We start from the raw sequence: 20,816 nt of genomic DNA, 5'->3' as shown, positions 1-20,816 counted from the left end.
TATGCAGTGCAATACCTGTAAGCTCAGCTGGGCCTAAGGCTTTAATGATAGAATATGAATTAAAATTTTGATTATCATAAGCACAGTAAAATTCCCATTTTTGACATGAAGAATGCATCTGCTAGGCAGTTTTCAATTCTTAAGCCTTTGTGAACTTTAGTTTTTTTTGGGGGGGAAAAAGAAGAAAAAAAGGAGATCATTATTTTCATTCAGCATAGGCAAAACAAAGAATATCCCTTTTCTTCAGAGACTGAAGACCAGGTTTTGCTTGTGTTTTTTGCTTTCAAGTTTTGCCAGGTTAATGTATTGCTGCACAGGACATCTTTGAATAGCTGTAATTACAACTGGAGCTGTCAGATTCTATGTCCTAAGCTTGATACCTTCCCTTGGTTATTAAATGCTCAAGCAGTCTTTCAGTGGGGTTTTTTGTTTGTTTTTCCTTTTTTTCCTGAAGATGGCTTCGAAATGGAACTGAAATCGACATCGAAAGTGATTATCGCTTCAGTTTAATAGAAGGAAGTTTGATCATCACCAACCCCAGTGAAACGAAAGATTCTGGACAGTACCAATGTTTGACTACCAACATGTTTGGCAGTATTTTAAGCAGAGAGGCTGTTCTTCAGTTTGCATGTGAGTAACATTTTTTTAAATATTGATAAATCATACCTTTACATTGCTTGATAAAGCATTAAATTGTAATTTGAATATGTTATAAAAGTGAAACTGACATTTTTGAACTAGAATCTCAAAATTAGACATAAAATACTTAGTGGAAGATAGTGGTTTTCTGTAGACTTGTTACTTTTAAAATAGAGTCATCAGGGAAAATAACTCTAGTACATGATCCCAAAGGCTGTACTTTAATGGCATACTTGAATACTCTGCAGTGATGTATTTCACTCATTGCTAGTTTCCTGAAACATCTATCATTTTGCAACACTCTGAGCAGGAAAGAAAGAACTGTAAACTTAGGAATAGAATGAGATAAAGTGCCCATATATCTATCGAATAGTATGCACCTTAACTGCTTTTTTCATGTATATATGTATATAAATATATATGGTTTATGTTCTTGTTTTTGCATACATACCCTTTCATACATATACATATCCTTTCATACAATATAAAACTGAAGAGGTTTTATAGTTGTTAATGGAAACCAAAAATGTCTTAGCTTTTGTAATCATTCACTACCATATACTTCTCAGAGGCTATCAATAGTTCATGATCCCAAGTAAACACTATGGTCTATCAATAGGATGCTCTATATTCAAAAATACTAGCAGGAAAAACAGGGATTTCTCTTCAACCATAAATTCCCCTCAGCACTTTATAGGAAGAAATCCAACATAATTTTATTAGTTTATCTAGATAAATCCTACCATAAGTGGTTTTTAAGAGGAGGAGTGCAAAAAGAGCCCCACCCTAGTTTCTCAGATCCTGCTGAAAATAAGACAATCCCATTAAATATGAGGCAGATCTTCATATAGCCACAGCTGGAAAAATGGGTTTAAGGAGAAGTTGCCATCTGCATGTCTACTAGCACATCTGGTGTTCTCAACAACTCAGCAGTGAGGTCTGATCTTCCCTTGATCCACCCCTCCCTGGTCACGTCAGACTTCTTTAATTTATTGCTTAATTCTTACCGCCGCATCCTATGTCAAGGTATTTGTTAGGAGATCATGGTACTATCCACCTACTTCTGAGCTGGCAAGAATAATGACATTTTTAAAACTTTGCTCATGCCAGGGCAGCATGTTTAAAACTCTAAGCACCACAAGAGTATCATGGTATTATTGGACTTCAGTCTTGAATGTAGATTCTGAGAAAATCCTGCTGCATCTTATCTTTTAGACAAGAAAATTATCCTACAACAAATCTCTTGGTTAGGGAACCCAACCAATGGTAAAAATACATGGTTCCACAGTCTGAACCTGGGATTTCTGTTCCCAGGTCAAGAGTAGGGCTAAGAGGTGGCTATTTAAACTCCAATCGGAAAAAAAAAACTAGTGGGAAAGTGAGAGCTGAAGCTCAAACAATTGAAGACCTTTGAGTTTCAACAATTGAAGACCTATGAGTTTCAATAGGTACATCCACATCCAGTAGTTAATTCAGGCCCCCATATTAATATCTTCTCCATTAAAATCAATTTAGATAAAGTAAGTGACCAAAAAAAAAAAAAAAGAAAGAAGAGATTTTGTTTCGAGGGTTTATTTTTCATTGGATTTTTAAGTTTGTATTATCTTACACACCTACTTTTACAGGTATCAAAATTATTAATTTTTATTACTTATTATCAAAAATTATCAAAATTATTTTAATGTCTGGAATTTGATTTCTGTTCATTAAACTATTTGGAAATTGTTATGTAAGTTTCTTAGGAAAGTTTAATGGCAGAATGCTATTTGGAAGTGCTGAGGTGTAGTAAATAATGTTGCAGGACTTGCATCAGAGCAAAGGCTGTTATAAGAACATAAAAATATTTTTAATATTTTACAGTTAGAGTAATAACTGATTGAAGCTCTTTTAGAAGAGTTTGTGAGAAACTTGCTCACAAGAGCAATTTCAAGTTCAATGTGTATTTGTAGTTTAATTTCTATGTGGCATGATACTTTCTCTTCTGATCCTGTTTTAATGTTTCTTCAATTCCCTGATCTTAAATAGTTGGTGTTCATGTTGAAATAATATTTGCATTATGCAGCATCTCATATTTTAATATTGTTTAAATTAATTCAAGTTAAATGATGTCACCACACTGTAAGCTCATACTAACGTACCAGAGGCTTGTATCACGGAAAAATTGTTTTAATCAGATCCAAGGGCCACTTCTTCCAGTGCCTCACCACCTTTATAGAGAAGTATTTCTTGTTAACAGCTGGTCTGCATGGGTCCAGTTGATTTCAGTAAGACAGAAAGTAAAACATCAGAATAGATTTTTTAAGGAAATGTCCTAACCTTAAAGTAATTAAAGTAATTGGTTCTCTACAGTTTTACTGGGATCTACTGGCTTGAAGGGTTATCTGTAATACCAAGGAAAAGCAAAGCTATTCCTGACTATGAGACAGAGAGCTACACATAATGGCCTTCATTTTCTTTTTCATTGCTGAAAACCACAGATATTGATTCCAAAAGCTTAGAAACTTACCACTTTCACAGGAAAAAAATACCCAAAAATTAAGTTCATGTAATTGTTTGAATGCAATTCAAACAATTGGTTGTACGTCTGTGGAAAATAGTTACCTCTTTGCAACTTCAAAGTTTTTCTTCTAATTAAAAAGAGAAATGGCATGCAGCTCAAACTGGAGCAGGGATCATTAACCAAGGTCTTTGACATCATCTTAAGGACAAAGTGTGTACTCTTAGGTGCCTATGTAAAAATACCATTAAACCTGTAAAAGGAGAGCATGTTTAATTCACTGGCCCTTAGTTCTCTCCCAGTTCCATGGCCAAAAGCCCTGTTGCTATGGTTATTATCATGTAATTCAGCACTGGTGATGCATTGCAAATAAAAGTGTTTATGTACTATATCATTTGCATATGTGTGCACAGTTAAAATAGGAAATACTTTGAGATACTTATGTCTTTGGATTTGAAAAAGAAAGATATATAAAGTGAACATTACTCTGTATATGTTTAGAGATATAATACTTGAAATAGCCCACTCTATCACTGGTTATTTTTATGGAGCAAAATTGGAAGACCAGTTATGTGCAGTTAAAGGTCTGCCTGAAATTTTAAACTACCACAGCAAATACTTATGAAGATTTAAACTCAATACAAGTTCTCTCTTTTCTTTTTCTTTGCATTTCCTATGATGTCTCATGCCCAAGGTCATGCTGGTTTATGCTATTTTTAGAGAGCAAGCAAAAAAAAGGAGAAAAGAAAACTACCGCATGCTGTAAATTAAATTAAAAGTATATCTTTTCAATAAAAACAAAATCTGATACATAATTGAAAAAATATATATGTATTTGAGCTTGACTAAGTCTATCTGCCTTACTGCAAAGCAACTGCATATTTTTGCATGTGGTTCCATAGCTTCTCTTTGGAGCAGTGTCCTAATAACTTTGGCTACAACAGCAGATGTATTTTGTGCTTACCTTTGCCACATGTACAATCTTTATATTCCATTAGGTCACAAAACAAAATTGCTTTCTTTAATCTGTGGCTTATTCAACCTTTCACAAGTCTACCATCTCAGTGATATTTACAGTCTGGACTAAAAACCTAATGTGGTAGGGGAAAACAAGTTCTCACCTGTCATTTATGGAACACCTCACTGCAATTTTATTAATCCAATTGCCACTGACTTCTTTGCATCATTTCCTTTTTTCTTTTACTGAATCTGTTTTGTTCCCTTTAATCTACAGTGAAGGGTATTGATTAGATTTAATTTAAATGTCCTTTTCCAATGGATGATCTACGATGACTGACCAGTGATGTACAGAATAAAAGTCACCCATGCTGCAGACGTATAAATCAATGGTTTCCTGAGGAGACAGCCTGCACATTGCCCATTCTATCACAGCACACTTTTGTCAACCTTTTAATTGACTTCACCTACTAAGAAATTAATTTAATCACCTACATTTCTTTCCTGCCATCATGCTCCCTGGACACCTTATTGGGTATATATCATAATTTCCTAGCATTAATTTGTAAAGAGTTGATTTCTTTAAACCCTCTAGACTTGAGAAAACCCTTTGTTTCTCATGTTCACTCCAGAAGATGCAGAATTACAAAATGGCATTACAATAGCAACATTTACTTCAAAATCACATCAATCTAAACAGTTTTAGGTACTGTAAATTAAAGGTGAAAACTGAAGTGAGAAAAGAAATCAAAATGCAGGTTGTTATACTTTCAGTTTCAAAAGTGTCCCTGATCATCCTGTAATAAACTTTTAAGTTTGTGACTGCTCTGTTCTGAAAGCATCACAGCTGTGTGAAGAATGTTACTGTATCAGTTAAGAGTAGCTACACATACAACAGTGACTTGCACTACAATATTTTGGATTGTTTTCTTCACTATCTCAACATGCTCTCTTCAGAAAATATATGCTTAAAGGCACCTGAAAGCCATGTGTAAATGCCAAAAAAAAAATTTTGTGGAGAACTGTTTGCATTTTATTCATAAATAATTTATTTATTTAAGAGTATCATTCAGTGAATTTGAAATTAATGTGAATTTGTCAAACTCTACTAACAGTTTCACCTGTTTTTTCCAGCCACAATTTCCTAAATAAATGTTCAAACTACTTGCACATATCTACTTTCAAATTCTGCAATCTAGCCCTTTCTTTTTTTAAGAGGATCAGGAAATAAATTAACTGAAATATATATTTTTTATATAAAAATGTTGAAAAAAAATGTTTTCAGTCAGAGTAGAAGTCTGGAAAATGAAATTGTTTGGATTTTAGCTGTGATGATACTTTGTTGTTTAGTGAAATATTCGACTTATATAACTAAGTTCAGTGGTGCAAAATGCTAAGAACTTTGGCTCTAGTCTAAAAAGGCATTTCATCTTGAAGTATTTGCATAATCCTTTTGAAGCTGGTGGGGTGATGTACATCCTTAAAATTCAGCACATGCTTAAACTCTTTGTTGTTGTTAAACATAAGACTTCCTGAAGCAAGATTTGAAACAATCTGTATGGATTTGTTGCCAGTGTCATCATGACAGACACATAATGGGTTTAATTAAGCCTTCTGTCATTCATTTCTTGATTCTTTTTTTTAAAGTGAATAAATACCTTAGAATAATAAACTTTAGGAATAAAAAATAGCTGAACTCATTATAACTCATTTTAAGCAGCATTTCTCAAAGCTCTCCTGTTGGAAATTACATATCTATCTTGGTTCTCTGTTGTGGCTATGGTGATTCTTCAATTAAAATTTGCCTCCAACCTCACTTTACATAGTGAGAATCACTTTCAGAATCCAATTCTGAAAACAAGTATGGTGAAATCAGTAAAATAAGCAGGCCATCTAAAACTGTGAAGACAGCACCCACTCTTTCTGAAAGAATGGCAAAATTAATGAATTTTAAGTTGTTCAAATTTCCAAAAAAATCATTGAGTATTGCCAAACAGTAGACCCTCTGGGAGTCCAGCTTTATTCAGGAGTGGTGTCCAGTGAAAGCTTTGGAAAAAAATTAGCAACTCATTTCCTGGAGCTCCCCTTCCATGGTCTGCCTTTGGAAATTGTCTCCTGACCCTATCAACTGCAGCCTGTTTCTGTAATAGCATAAGATCAGCTCTGATAGACTGCCTCTATATTTCTGTCCCTTCAGTTCTGCTTTTGAAGCTGTCTGAAAATTGCAGTCAATTTTCATTTTTCCATTGCTACATCAGCATTTAAAAACCTTGCCTCTTCATTAGAACACATTAAAGAGCAAAGGAAGCCCAATCCATTCCTATCTACAAAAGCAGGTGCTTTCTTTCACAAAGACAAAAAAAAAAAGTGGAGAAATTATTTCATTTTCTGTGTTTTCTCAAAACAGTATCCTGTCATTTCCAAAAGGGGTTCTTTGCGCTAGTAAAATAAGCATTCCCTAGCACTGAGAGTAAATCATATGTAAAGTTCCACATCCATAATTCTAAGCTGATTTACCTTCCAAGACACAGAGTACTTCTAAATTCTCTTTTGAGAACAGTCCCTAGTCAATTCTGCTAACACCCAAAACGTTACAAGGATTGCCTTGGAGAAGGATGTGGTCCTACCAAAGCATCCCAGGTACTCTTCCAATACAGTGACACTACCTGCGATGAAAATCCAGTGCAGGAGATTATTTCTTTATATCTTCCACTATATTAGTTTATACAAAGTCTTTGTCTGAAAGGCAAAGATATGAGACTTTCCCTGTTCTCCCAAAAGAAGTTGGTTCCTCTTTGTCCTTAGAAGCAACTCACTCACCTATTAACTTCATCCTCTTGAATTTTCTGTGGTGAAATCATACATCACCTCAGCCTGAAAGGGACATTTTGACAACATTGAGAAAGAAAAGTCAAGAAGATCTAATACAGCTACTCTTTTATTCTTAATTAAAATTAACATTTATTCTTTTGGATGATAGCACTAGAATGAAGGCAGTGTGAAAAGTTGAGGTCAGATCCCTGATTAGGGATTATACATAAATACAGCACAGATTTGATACTTATTAGGAAAAGTTACTAGTTTCAGAAAGGGGTATCAGTTCTGAATGTACTCCATTGAGCAACATTTACTATCTCATTCCATTTGAATTGCACGTAGGGATAACTTCAATCTCATTGATCCTCATATCCATCAAACACCCAAAAAGTTATGATTATTTCCAGCTATTTAAGTAGAAATGAGATTTATTAATCTTGTCAAATTTATTTATTGCTACATAAGTTTTGATGCCAAAAAAGTATTCTGAGATGTAAGTTCTGCTTAGTCTTTTACTCTGAAAATGTACTTAACAACAGTACATTTTATATTTCTTGTTCGTTGGAAAAATTAATAGGAGTCAGTCATGTAGAGAGACACAGTTTGAAATGTAATTACAGCAATCATTTAAAGATGCATAGTACATCTGCTGACTTCTCATTTTAGCATTGTGCATTTCTCTGCAGGACTGGGAGGCTGGTGTTTAACCTGCCCATAACCTATCTCACCTATCCTTCACAATCTAATCTATCATGCTAATGAATCATTAGACTTGGCATTTAAATATAAATGACAGTAATTAAGAGCAGCATTACTAAACAGGAGAAATTTTAAAAGGCTGAAGGAGAATTTTATGCCAAGACCAGACAACACTGTAAATTTCCCTCACATGTTCTATCTCAGACTGGCTTTCCTGAGAAACAAACCAGGCTCCTGGTCTCATTGAAAAGTAAAGTGGTCTGACTGGTTACTCTTCTGTTTATAAGTGCAGGGGCACAAGTCCTTGTGATAGTACAAAGGAAAGAGCAACACAAGCCTGGAATGGAAGAAGAGAGAAGTAGACAGGATATCTAAGCTGATTTAGGAACTGTACTCTTTATAAATGCAGAGGAGTCACTTTTGATGATACTTTGGAACTCATGGAGGAAAACTTCTAGGAAAGAGTTGAGTTCTTTCTGAATTAATAACACTGAAGAAGTGTTACTAGTGTTATAAGTGTTATTATGAATAGAAGCCTACAATGAATAAAGGAGATTGATCATCAAAGAAAACATCTGGAAGGTTGTGAAACACATGGATAAAATGAGAATTAGGAGAAGTCAAGTTGAGTTTGCCTGGCAAAGGAAATGAAAGAGAATACATACAATTTTTTTAGTTAAATAACTAAAAATTAAAAATAAGAGAGAGTGGGATAAAATTAAAGTCAATCTACATATGACCCCAACTTCAATGGCTGCCTATGTTCAGTTTTCTATAAGGACTGAGCATCTTGAAGCATGAGATAACAGTAACAGAAAATTGCATTTACTTTGGGAATGGGAGAAACCAACAATTTAAGAGTAAATCCAGACTTAAACTAGTTCCAACATCTATGAAATGTAGTACTTCAGTGACTATACTTTACAACAACGTGCAATTCCAAGACCAATTTGTCTTTTGTCCTTCTTGATGTTTTTCTGCTGTTCACAGCAGAACTCCAGTTAAACCACCTAAAGATGCCAAGATGGGAAGTTTTGTCAACGTGGAAGTTGTATTCTCAACTGAATAATTATATATTTTATTTTAGCATTTTGCATTCAAAATCATGATCATGGTAATACAACTGTTGATTTGTTCGTCATTTCTTATAATTATTTTGAAAACAAAATCAAAATAATTTCCAGTTGTCAACTGACCCGTGACAAGAGTAATATCAAAAGGCTTTGCAGATAACCACCATATGATGATAATGTCAAATTCTGTAACATTGTAGTCTTAAATTCTGTGAGATTGGGTAGTTTTTTTCATGTCTGCCATCAACATCTAGCAGCTTACAGTTTCTTCTATACTGGTTTTAAATGTCACTATTTAGAAGTTGTTTTCATAGGATATGATGTGTATATATATATATATATAAGCAAAAAAAATCCCCCAAACAAACTTTTTAATTAGGTTTTAGCCCTACATCTCATCAAGCATGGGAACATGTAAAAATGTCCTCAGGATTCTATAAATATGTAAATCCTGAGCCCACCCACATACCTACCACACTAATTAAAACAAAATACATTAAGTCAGAAATTTATATACTGTGTGTCTAGCTACACAATAAATCTTACAGTAAACTTTTTTAGAGTTGCAAGGTCAAACATCCAAGCTACAGGATGAGGGATCCATCATTGTCTATACAGTCCGAATTTTGCGTTGATTGCTGGAGTTCTGATATATAGAATTGTCACAAAATCTTCTTTTTTTTTTTACTTTTTTTTTCTTTTTTTCTTTTTTTCTTTTTCTTTTTTTTTTTTATTTTATATTAGACACACTAGACTCAGGTCACAGAAGAATTACTGTGCACTTACTGAACAGTGTTCTATTTTCTATTGTTCAGTGCACAGCCCCCTGCCTTCATTAATTCAGACTATTCAAAACCTACTCTGAGGATGAAATTAATTTCCTCAGAAGCCTTTTATGGTGCTCATCATTACAGCATCTAAGTGCTTCATGAACATTAATACGTTTATTTTTACAGTTTTCCCGTGAACTGAGTAGATATTGCTATCTCCTTTCTATAAATGGAAAACTAAGACATGAGAGATTAATGTAAAATATCCAGTAATTTGGGGAGCTGTATATGAGCTCAATGGGTGTTGCTTTTCCCAAATGCTTAGAGGAGCCAGAACTGATCAGTCTCCTATTCATCACTCTGACTAATCTTTTTCTCAGCCTTTGTATCTGTCATATCTCAACCCTGCATCTGGTTTCTGATCTCCCTCCTATTATTGATAAGGCTACTGATCCCATTTCCACTCTCCTTATTTACTGAAAGCATCTGTTTGAAAAAAAAGGATAGCAGCATCTTTCCAGCTCCATTTTAGTCTCTATGTACACATTCTGCTTAATTGCCTGCAGTTCCTCTGTCTCACATTTCCCCCTTCCAGGCTCCTAAGCTCTCTTTCCTTGTCCTTTTTCAATATCTTCTGTAACATGCTTTTTATTTCCATATCCTGCTGCATCCTTGACAGACTGAATGGGCACTTAGTTACATTAACTGAGAATAACTAAAACAGAATCTTCCAATGGAAAGATGTTGCCATCCTCATCACTGTACTTGCTATCTCTGGTGTTTATAATAATGGATAGATGTCCTGACAGTATGAATATCCATTGACAGAATGGATTTTTTGAGTTAGAATTTTTAATATATCTTCAGGCTAAATAAGTTAAATTGCCCTTCCTTTAACTCTCATAAGTGGGCCAAATATTTGAATGGCAATTTTAACAATTCATTCAATAAAAACTTCCAGTTCAGTGTTTTGTCTTCTAAAGTATTACTACAGATGACACTATAATGAAACAGGTGCTCCTTGGATAAATTTCTGCCTGAAACAACACTTCTACTTAAATAATTTTATTTATAATTTTTATTTTTTTTTTGCTATGAGATTTCAACCATCTTCATTCATTAACAGAGATTAACTCTGTCTTTTGATTAGTGACTGCAAGACTGTCAATTTAAGTCAGATTTTATTCAGTCATCTTCTGAATTCCATTTTTTTCCTGTCCTTGCCTCCTTTATGACTCACAAATGAAAGACTATTCTATTGAAATTAAAGTGTGAGAAATGGAGAAAATCTTAGTGTATGATTATTACTAGCCGTGATGTGCCACAAATGTGAGAAAGAACTCTTAAAATTTTTCTTAGTTTTAGAGCTGATGATATAAGGTCTGACAACATGCAATACTCTGATATTGGAAAGTGGAACAGCCATTAATTTTTAATTGAATCCTAAAACTTTTGTTACTTCATTAAAATCAGATCTGCTAAAAAAAAAGTGAAATTATCATGGATAAAATATGTCAGTGAATGTAAAAGTTGAGCAGAAATATTGGTAAGAAAATCATAGCTAGTGGAATGAAAGAAAGTATTTTCAATTCAAGATTGCCTTGTGGCAATCTCACTAGAAAAGTCAATCCTTTAAGTACTTTATCCTGCCAAACACAGTTGCCAGCAGTTCACTCTAGGTCACCAGGTTAGCATTGAGGAGAAAGATCTTTGCCGTACATTTTGGCCAACGTTCTCTAAAAGATAGAGTTATTTACTATGTGAACGAAGGATATTTAAATACTGGGATATACAAGTTTCACAGGAGAATTAGGCATTTCTTTTCTTCTTAGTCTAAAATTGACCCTTTTTTTATTTCTTTCATGGTAAGATTCCAAAGCAACATATTTTGGAGTCAATGAAATATTTTTTTTAATAAAATCAATTTTTTATACATTGGTCAAGAATATCCTATTATATTGAAATAAAGTAGTTTTTAGAGCAGTTTGACTACTGCAAATTTGACACTGTACCATGTTATACTACAAATATAAGAAAATCACATCTATATGTTATGTGCATATAGACATGGCAAAACTTGACCTAGTACTGTCAAAACGAAAAGCCTATAAAACTATTTTTTATGTATAAAAATGGTAAAAAAATACCGAGACAGAAATGCCATTATAATGATCTTAATTTTTTTTCTGAAAAGTGTGACACTAAGTCTCTAAATTCTGTTCTAGTTATTCAATTGTTGGAGTGAAGTTAGAAGAAGGTAATCTAATAAGAAGGAAAGGCTGCATATGAAGTCGTAGTAAAAATGACACGGTTAATCTAAACTCCCTCCCTCTCTTCCACCCAGCTCTTCCATACAGCTTGTCGTTAAATAGATCCACAGCCTCTAAACCTGTCTTGCTCACTTTACCTGCCTGTTGAGAAAGGTGTGCACATACTGCCTTATCACATAGTGAAAGACCTACAGTGAAACTTGCAGCCCAGAAGCTTATCTTTATTTTTTGTTATTTCGTATACACTCTTAAATCTGTGATCATAGTACATATCCAAACCTTTCCCTGGGGTAAAGATTTACAAAAAGAGTATAGAGTAAAAAATACTAGAAACAGAAGAGACAAAGAAAAACTATTCTCTGACTGTTTTAAATGAACTTTTTATCAGACCAAAAACATGAAAAGAAACATGCTTTGCGAAGATCACTTAAGAAAGATTGTAAACCACCATATAAAATTATTCCCACATTATTTGAGACCAAATTAAACAGAGTATCTTTTGGAGACATAGATCTAAATTATATATAAAATTTGTTGAACCTTGAAGGAGAAGGAATGAAATTCAAATGTTTATTTTCACAGCATCACAGTTACCTTATTAAATTTAAATAAAATATTTTCTCAGATAAATTTAAATAAATCATGTGACTTCGACTCTATGATCCTTATGGTTATGTTCTGACTTGAAATGCTCAATCATTAACTGAATAGAAGTAAAAAACACTGAATTGAATTAATGAGCATTTTGAAAATAGAGTATTTTAGGGACTTGTTACAGTCATATCACAGAAAAAAAGAATGGTTGAGTTTGAAGGGACCGATCCCTCTGCCATTATCAGGGACACCTTACTCTGGACAAGGTTGCTCAAAGGCCCCATCTGATCTGACCTTGAATGCTTCCAGGAATGGGGCATCTACAGTTTCTCTGGGCAATCTGTTACAGTGCCTTAGCATGCTCACAGTAATGAATTTCTTCCTAGTATGTAATATAAACCTACTCAATTTCCCCTTGTGCTGTCACTAGCCTTCCTGATAACGAGTGTCTTCCCATCTCTCCTGTAGGCCTCTTGTGATTCTTTCTTCAAACAACCATATATTATCTTCTAAAGTAACCTATCACGGAATCACAGAATACCAGTTGGAAGGGGCCCTCAAGGACCCTCAAGTCCAGCTCCTGACTCTTCACAGAACCATCCTTACGAGTCACACCATGAGCCCGAGAGCATTGTCCAAATCCTTCTTGAACTCTGTCAGGCTGGTGCTGTGACCACTGCTCTATGGCCCAACCACCCTCTGGGTGAGGAACCCTTCCTCATAGCCAACCTACACCTTCTCTGACTCAGCTGCAGGCCATTGCCTCAGATCCTGTCGCTGGTCACCACAGAGCAGAGATCAGTGCCTGCCCAGACTCTTCCCCTCACAAAGAAGCTGCAGAATGCAGTGAGGTCTCCCATCAATCTTCTCTTCTCCAGGCTGAACAAACCAAGTAGCCTTTTCATGCAGAATAAAATGGAGATATCCTCACCAGAGAGAATATTTTTTGAGTACATCTGGTTTTTAAAGTATTACATTTGGACACATATCAGTGCATAAAATTGTGCATTTCATCTTTCTTAGAGCAATACTATTTGAAAACAATAATTCCGGAGATCAGTTGTTTTCTACATCCAATGGTTTGCAATCTAATAAGCTTGTTTTGCAGTTCTTTCACTTTCTACAAAAACATTTGAAGATCTGTAAAATATGTAATGGTTTGGTTTTTTTTTTTTTAGATAATCAAGCTTTTCAGATCAGTTACAAAGATTTCTTATCTTCAGACTTTATCAATTCAGAGCCTAGCGCTCTAGCAGTGCATTGAAATGAAGACAGCATTCATCACTCTATTTCAGTTAGTCAGGGCTGCCAAGTTTTATTTCTTCTTTTTGTTTTAATCTTATTGAGTATCCTGAAGTACATTGAGTTTTCTAGGATATTGCTTATATTTTCTTGTTTATTCTTATCTCAGTTGATAAAAACCAGTCAAGGCAAGTGAATCAGTCACTGATGCATAAAACCCAAACAAAATATTTTCTAAAGCAAGAAAAACTGTGGCTTAGCAGCTGAAAAATCTGTAAATTATGTTTGTCATAGAGTACCATGCTTTCAGTATTGATAGTCTTAAAATGTTTTCATCCACTTTAACAGATCCTTTTTTCCAGAGAGTAATTATGACTGATGTGTTTTAAGCAAGGACTGCAAATATGCCTGTTGTTGCTATGAAAATGCAAGTGAACTAGGTCACTGCTGCAATATTCTGCAATGTGAGTCTTCATTTACTAAATGTTTTAGATTCCAGAGGATTTACTTCTGGGTTTGCTCAAATCTACCTTAATACTGAAATGAAATATTTATACTGGACTTAGTACAATCAGGTGGTCATTTTGTTTGACAAATTGGGTCACCTTTAAGGGAATTAAGAGTTTCTGAGCCGCAAACTGGTTTGGGATTTTGATACACTGCTCATTGTGGGCACCACGATATTGGCACACATGGTCCACTGTAACAATGACACAAAGCAGCTGGAAAGCACATTTTCCTCAACCAGCCAGGGTGAAATATCAGACTTTGGTCCTAAACTGAAAAAAGAGATTTCTTTAGAACTCTAGAAAGGGAAAGCAAATATCATGAAAACCATTTTCCATCAGTAATGTGGCATTTGGAAAAAGCTTTTCCAAATGTCTTCTCACTGTACTTAACTGTATATCCTTTCTTTTTTTTTTTACTTTAAGTAATTTGTTCATACAATTTCCCAGGAATGCCCTCATAAAAATAAATATGTGGACAGAGATCTAAACGCAAGTAATTTATATATTAAAGACATTTTACTTTCTTCACTCTTAGTAATTATTTTCTCTGTGCAAAGGCATCAGCTGAAATCAGTGACATTGATTTTCAAGATGGGAGCCAACAGGCAATTTCCTGAAACCTAGTTCCCAAACTAAATGATTAGTAAGCATCTCACATCTCTGTCTATTCTGCATTATCACATCAATGGAACATACAATCTGGAATTTGTATCCATGGCTTGTTTTTTTTTTATTAGAAGGGTCTCCTCTGCTGATTTAATGTAATTTATCTGAGGTGCAAACACCAAGGCTGTGAAAGATTAATGTGATATTATACCTAAAATTAAGTTGGAAGCAATTACAAAAAGGGTAGATTTTATATATTTTACTGACATGGCCTACAAGTAAAATACCTACAGGAGCAAATTGCCATTCATGGTTTGTACTTGTCTGATAGAAAAAGTTGTAAAAAGTACAAAAACCTTTTGTACTTAAGCATAGGCATTTTGAAAAAGGACTATAATAAAAAGTATACAAGTTTCAGTGTTTGAATTATAATGCCTGCAAAGATGATGTTTCCGCTTCAGCTCTTTAAAATACTGCTTGAAATGGGAATGCATTTATGCACTTAAGGTTTGATTTATAAAACTTCTATTTACTTTTATGCGGGTTTTTTGCATAATTTACTTGGTAAAAGTAGAACAGTTTTAGTTTACATAAATCATATTATTCTTTACTTTTTTCATGGAAACTCTTGTGGATGCTATGTCATCATTCTTATTTCAAGAATGTGCATTAAGACAAAAAGGGTTGAAGGTGTGAAAGAATTATAGTAATCTCAGACTCCATAAGCAGATTGCACTGCAATATATTTTATTTAAAGAAAAATAGTGGAAACGTTTTACAGTAATGTGCAGAAACTAGAGTTGCCTGGAGAAAGGTGAGACAGCAAAAAAAAATCCACTTTGAAACAGTGTGTTTGGTGAGGTTTGGCACTTGCAGGATATTCATCTGAACTTTGTTAGATGATTTCTTCATTTTCTGAAGACACATCATTAAACAAAAATAGGGTTAAGTACTACACAGGACAGCTTAGCTCTCATCTCATTTCTCGGTGATTGTTACCCATGAAACCTGTGAGTAAATGACTAGAGTATAGGCAGAAAACTAATTACCACTTCGGTAAGTGTTCCCAAATTCTATCACATTCTAGATTTGGGTTAGAGGGGAGAATAGTATTTTCCATTACTGTATTTTCTGTAAGAAAAGGCCAAACATAACAAACTGAACAAATTGTTTGAGATAACATATAAACATGGAAAATGAGACAATTGATCTGATGACAGTTGGAATGAAAAAAAAATGATGTATCCAAAAACTCTTTTTTGCTTTAGTTTACCACTGGAAATTTCTTCTAATGTCTTTTGAGTCCCAGAATCTCCAGGCAGGAACTGTCAAAATTAAGTCCCACCCATCACAGGAGTATAGAATTAAATTAATAGAATAGAACAGAACAGTGCATATATTAAGGAGGCTTTTAGAAAAGATATAATGGACTTTTTACCCAGGTCCATAATGGTAGGACAAGAGAAAACAGGAAGAGGGTAGATTTAGATTGGCTATTAGGAAGAAATTCTTTACTGTGAGGTTTGTAAGGCACTAGAACATGTTGTCCAAAGTGGTACTTGTCCGAGTTCCCCTGGTTTACAGTCTCACAGTGCTGCAAAGTCCAGGTTGATCTCACTGGAAATGGTACCTGTGTTTTCTTTATAGTCCATCAATCAAGGTTTGTTTCCTCTCATTTTCTCCACATTTATTTGTTCAAGTGTGTGGATGTGTGTCTCCTTAGATTTTGTTTTATTTTTTTTTGTGTTTCCCTCTTTCCATTTAGTTTCCTTCCTAGTTGACAAGGTCTGCTGACAGATAACTTTGCTGGAATAAATGCTCTTACAGTCTCACTTGTCTTCATCAATTTGTGTGGTCAACCAAGTTTTGTTCTTATGGCTGCTTTGTATGTTTTGTTTATGACTTACTCCTCTTCTCATTAAGTCTTTTTGCATTGAGAAAGGACCTTAACCAGATATTCTTAAAGAAGGATTCCCTCTTCTTCCACATACTATTACAAAGATGACTAGAGAGGAAAAGTTGCATCATTTCTTCATCAATTTATGAGTCTTTCACACTTCTTCTATCCCTCTTTCTGCTTATGTGCAGAAGCACCCAAAAATATTAAAGGAAGCTTAAGGCAAAAAGGTTTCAAATAACCCAAATAACCACAAAAGCATTGTGCTTTTATACTTTCTCAGCTGTTTATTCTTTCAAGCAACGTCAGTTCAAACTGTGCTTTCCTCTAAGTATTAAATAAATGTAGAAGCATTTGGAGCATTAAAGTAACACTAGGCAGTCTCTTAATGTACTTCGCAGTAATTTTCCTTTCATCCTGAACTGCTATGCATTGTTGTCATAACTATCATAAGAAAGAAATCTCTGCTGCTCATGAGGACTGTGAACCCTTATTCCATTTGCATGAATTTGCACGACATAATGTTTCCTGGGTTTACACCAGAGGATTTTTTTCCTAATCTTGAGCTCCATATCTCACAAATTCTTTTCTAAAAGAAAGCAAGTAGATAGTAACTCACCTCTTTGCAGTAAGCACAGCACTCATCTTTTAATTTTTTTTATTCTCTTCTCTTCATCTTAATATCTGAACTCAGACTTTTCAATCTACCTGTAGCAGATATTATATAATGGCATAACATCACCTTTTGAGCTCTGTTATAACTTATCAGCTCACCTAAAATTGGCGGTTTGCAGCTTTTCTACATCTCATTTTAAGCACATAGGTCTGGATTTTAAAGTGTGAGCTAACACTAGGGTGAACTAATAATAACTAATTAAACCTGTTAAAATTGCTGCTGATCAACTAGTGAAATGTCACAGAAGCAATGTGTAAGCATCTATGTGTATTCAAAATGCAATATATGTTTTATATTTATCTAGCTGAAAAATATGAATATAGAAATGTGTGTATATATATACATAGAAATACACACACACACACATATATATATATATATATACATGTGCACGTACATATATGTATAAATTTTAAATTTCTGAGCCAGTCATTATTCTCAGACTTCTCTACTTAATGTCACTCTATATAAGAATGACTTGTTTGACATTTTTTTAATGCTTTTGACTCTCTCTCCCTCTGTTCATTGGGCCATATTTTTACAAGGGTTTATAAGGTAGCAGCTGAGGCAGATAATAGTGGGGGATTCCAAGACTGAGAAGTACATCGAGGTCTTCTAATAAAGGAACATGTAATGTGAAGGTGATGTGAACCACAGAATCTGCAAAATATTGTAATGGTCATTGTCTGCTGTTAGCCTCCAAATTTCCCTCTGTTAAATTAAATCATAAATTATTTTTCATTCTCTAGAGATGCTTGAGATAGACTGAAGAGACGTAAAATTTTGTATTTAGTAGTCAGTCCCCTGACAGATTCAGTTAGGTAGGTTAAAAAGGTCCAATTCTTATGAAGATTTTCAAGAAAACAATATAAAAATTGTCCCAATTATTAATGATTGTAAGATCTCTTTTCTAGTCCTGTGAGGGGAATATTAAAAAATTGCACCCAGTCTTCCCACACAGCAATCTACTTACTATGTACATGTCATCATAACTGCTTTAAGTCTGATGGAAAACTACAAAAATTGCTAAGGAACTGTATTGACATATGGCTTTTGCCATCCTGCATGAAGTCCAAAAGACACAGATCTTCCTATGAAGTTCAACTGCTCACAGAAAACAGTTCTGGATTTAGAAAAAACCCCAAAAGTTCATGAGAAAAAATAGTTGAAAGTTTTCAACATAAGTTTATTTTCCCTTCTGCATCTATCTGTAGTATTTTCCATCTGAGACTTAGAAGGGTCAGGATCTTTGAGCTGTTTTGTCTGAAAGAATTTAAGAGGTCATGTATTACTGACACCTATAAGCTTTAGGATGTGGTACAATATTTCCTAGGGTGCTGTTCTTTGCTGCTCCTTTGTGAGTCACATTACCATATGGATCAGCCCTTGGTGGCAGTCTGTGTCTCCATGGTATTTCTGTTCTAAGGGAATGATTATTTTGAATTATTCCAGCTTCCATTTTATTGGAACTCTTAATCAAAAGTCAAGGTTATCCTTCCATACTGACAGTATGAAGATTCCTGATCTTCCTTTCCATCCTGGAGGGCATACCCTGGGGTGTACAACTTAAAAAGCATCTTGACGGATAGGGGAAGATTTGTAGGAGTAGAAAAACAGATTTGTTTTCAAAAATGACTCTTTTTTTTTAGCTCTACATTGGAAAGATAGTGGCACACTGACATATAAGCAATAAGACTGCAATTTAGCAGGAAAAGGAGCAAAAAAATTCAAGCATTTGAAACTTAAAAGTACTGGTTTTTATTGGGTATAAATGTCAACCTCACAGAGAGGAAAAACAACCATTGGAGGAACTTCTCTAGAGAATGAGTGCAAATTTTTCTTCTTTTTATTTAATATTTTTTTAAGAGGTATCTATTTCAAAACATTAATTTTGAGAATTTCTGTGGTTCACGTTACACTGGAGTTATAATAGATGACTGGGATGGTAATTCCTTATTTATCACTTCTAAACATACCTGAAGATGTTTAAAAATGCCTTCTATAATTTTGACTTTTGCATTGTCTGTTGGGAACAATATGGTAACTATTCATTTGCTGAATGCTGGCTAAAAACAGTAAAGGTAAAACTTTCTCAAATGATCCTTCATTAGGAGCACTTATGACATTGATATATACTTATGACATTGATTTATTGATATACCTTAGGGTATGTAGTCTGATTAGCTGCTTGACTTTGACATACCATCTTTTTACTCACAGGATCTCTGAAATTTGCCTTTTCCCATTTTCTCTTCTCCAGTCAACTGCATACAAGGTACCTGATTTATTCTCTGTGACAGTCCTAGTACTAACATTGCCATGTCTAACCATATAAAAGAGATTCTGACATTTAGATATAAAGTAAGTGGCCACTAATGTTACCAAAAATATTAGTAATTCATTTTTATTTTCCGTATATTTTAGTCCTAAATTCTCCCTCACCAAGAGACAGTTTGCTATCTTTACTATTCTGGCAGTTTCCTTGGAGAGATTATAAACTTCATCAGACAGGGCAACTTGTTCAAGGCTGGTCCTGCTTTTTGCAGACAATTGTACATGATCTCCAGGGGTCCCTTCCAACGTGAATCATTATAAAACAGTTTTATGGAGGAGAAAAGTTTCTTAGAGAAAGTCAGACTCCAGTTCCAAGCCTAAATTAAAGTTAACTTGCGGTAGCCTGGATACCCGTGACTCAAATCTGGCCATCCACTCCTACTGTCCACCAAATAGAAAAAGAACAGTGCAAGAGATCTTGTTGTTGCATTAGACATGAGCATTAAACAACATAACATAGAATTGGCTGGAACTGCTGATAGTTCTGTACAGACATGCAGTGATATGGAAGACACATGCAAGGGAAGCTGGAGCCATGAGGCCATGCCTCTGCACAAAGCTCTTCTGCATTTCCAGTTTCAAGGGTGGACAAAACCCAGCATTGCTGTGTTCTGCAGTTGCATACGGTGAAGAGCAGCATCTTCTAAACTGTTTTCTTCTACAGTGCTAATGCTGATAACTTTCCATACCCACAAATGTTAAGCACTGGTCTCAATGGTCTTTCAGTGGAAAGAGTTGAATGCCCAGAAATTATTTAGACTAAAACGTAATAAAATAAGTATGTGACTCAGAGTTGGTTTTTGAGATTATATCAATAAAATTCTTGCTAATGTAAATGAGAGAAAAAAATTAAGTTTACAAAGATAGTGTCTTCCTTCCTCTAACAGGGGCCACACAGTGATTAGATTGCATAATTTGTCTGATAAAAGTGAAATTTGTTGCCAAGGTGTGTTGACCCAAGTTAGAGAGGTTCATGCTTTTAACATTAAGAGATTCTGACTGACTGTGTCACAGTACCTAGATTGCAGTCTTTTTTTTTAACATTGAGGCAAGGAATTACTTCTTATTCATTATTTCAATAATAATTTCAAAATATTTTAAAGGCTCTTTAACTATAACTATTTATATGGTAATATGGCAATTTTTAAGAGATTAAAATTAAGGGCTTGGATACTTAGCAGAGAATAGTGAGATCTATTTATTCCATGAAAGGACAAATTGATATTTTTGTCCAGT

At 34.4% G+C, this 20,816-nt stretch overlaps 1 protein-coding gene across 2 annotated transcripts in view; it reads left to right on the top strand.

Annotated features, from left to right (window-relative positions):
* The window catches only part of CNTN5 (contactin 5), a 607,907-nt gene that overhangs the window by 388,818 nt on the left and 198,273 nt on the right, over window positions 1-20,816 (top strand). For both annotated transcript variants that reach the window (XM_064718603.1, XM_064718594.1), the window contains exon 6: window positions 455-630. In XM_064718603.1, coding sequence (XP_064574673.1) covers window positions 455-630 — 176 coding nt within the window. The remainder of the gene's footprint in view (window positions 1-454; window positions 631-20,816) is intronic.

The sequence above is a fragment of the Zonotrichia leucophrys genome, chromosome 1 (assembly GCF_028769735.1).
Source record: "Zonotrichia leucophrys gambelii isolate GWCS_2022_RI chromosome 1, RI_Zleu_2.0, whole genome shotgun sequence".
Taxonomy (NCBI): Eukaryota; Metazoa; Chordata; class Aves; order Passeriformes; family Passerellidae; genus Zonotrichia; species Zonotrichia leucophrys.
The sequence above is the reverse complement of the archived record's forward strand: the minus strand, read 5'-3'. Positions and strand labels throughout refer to the sequence as shown.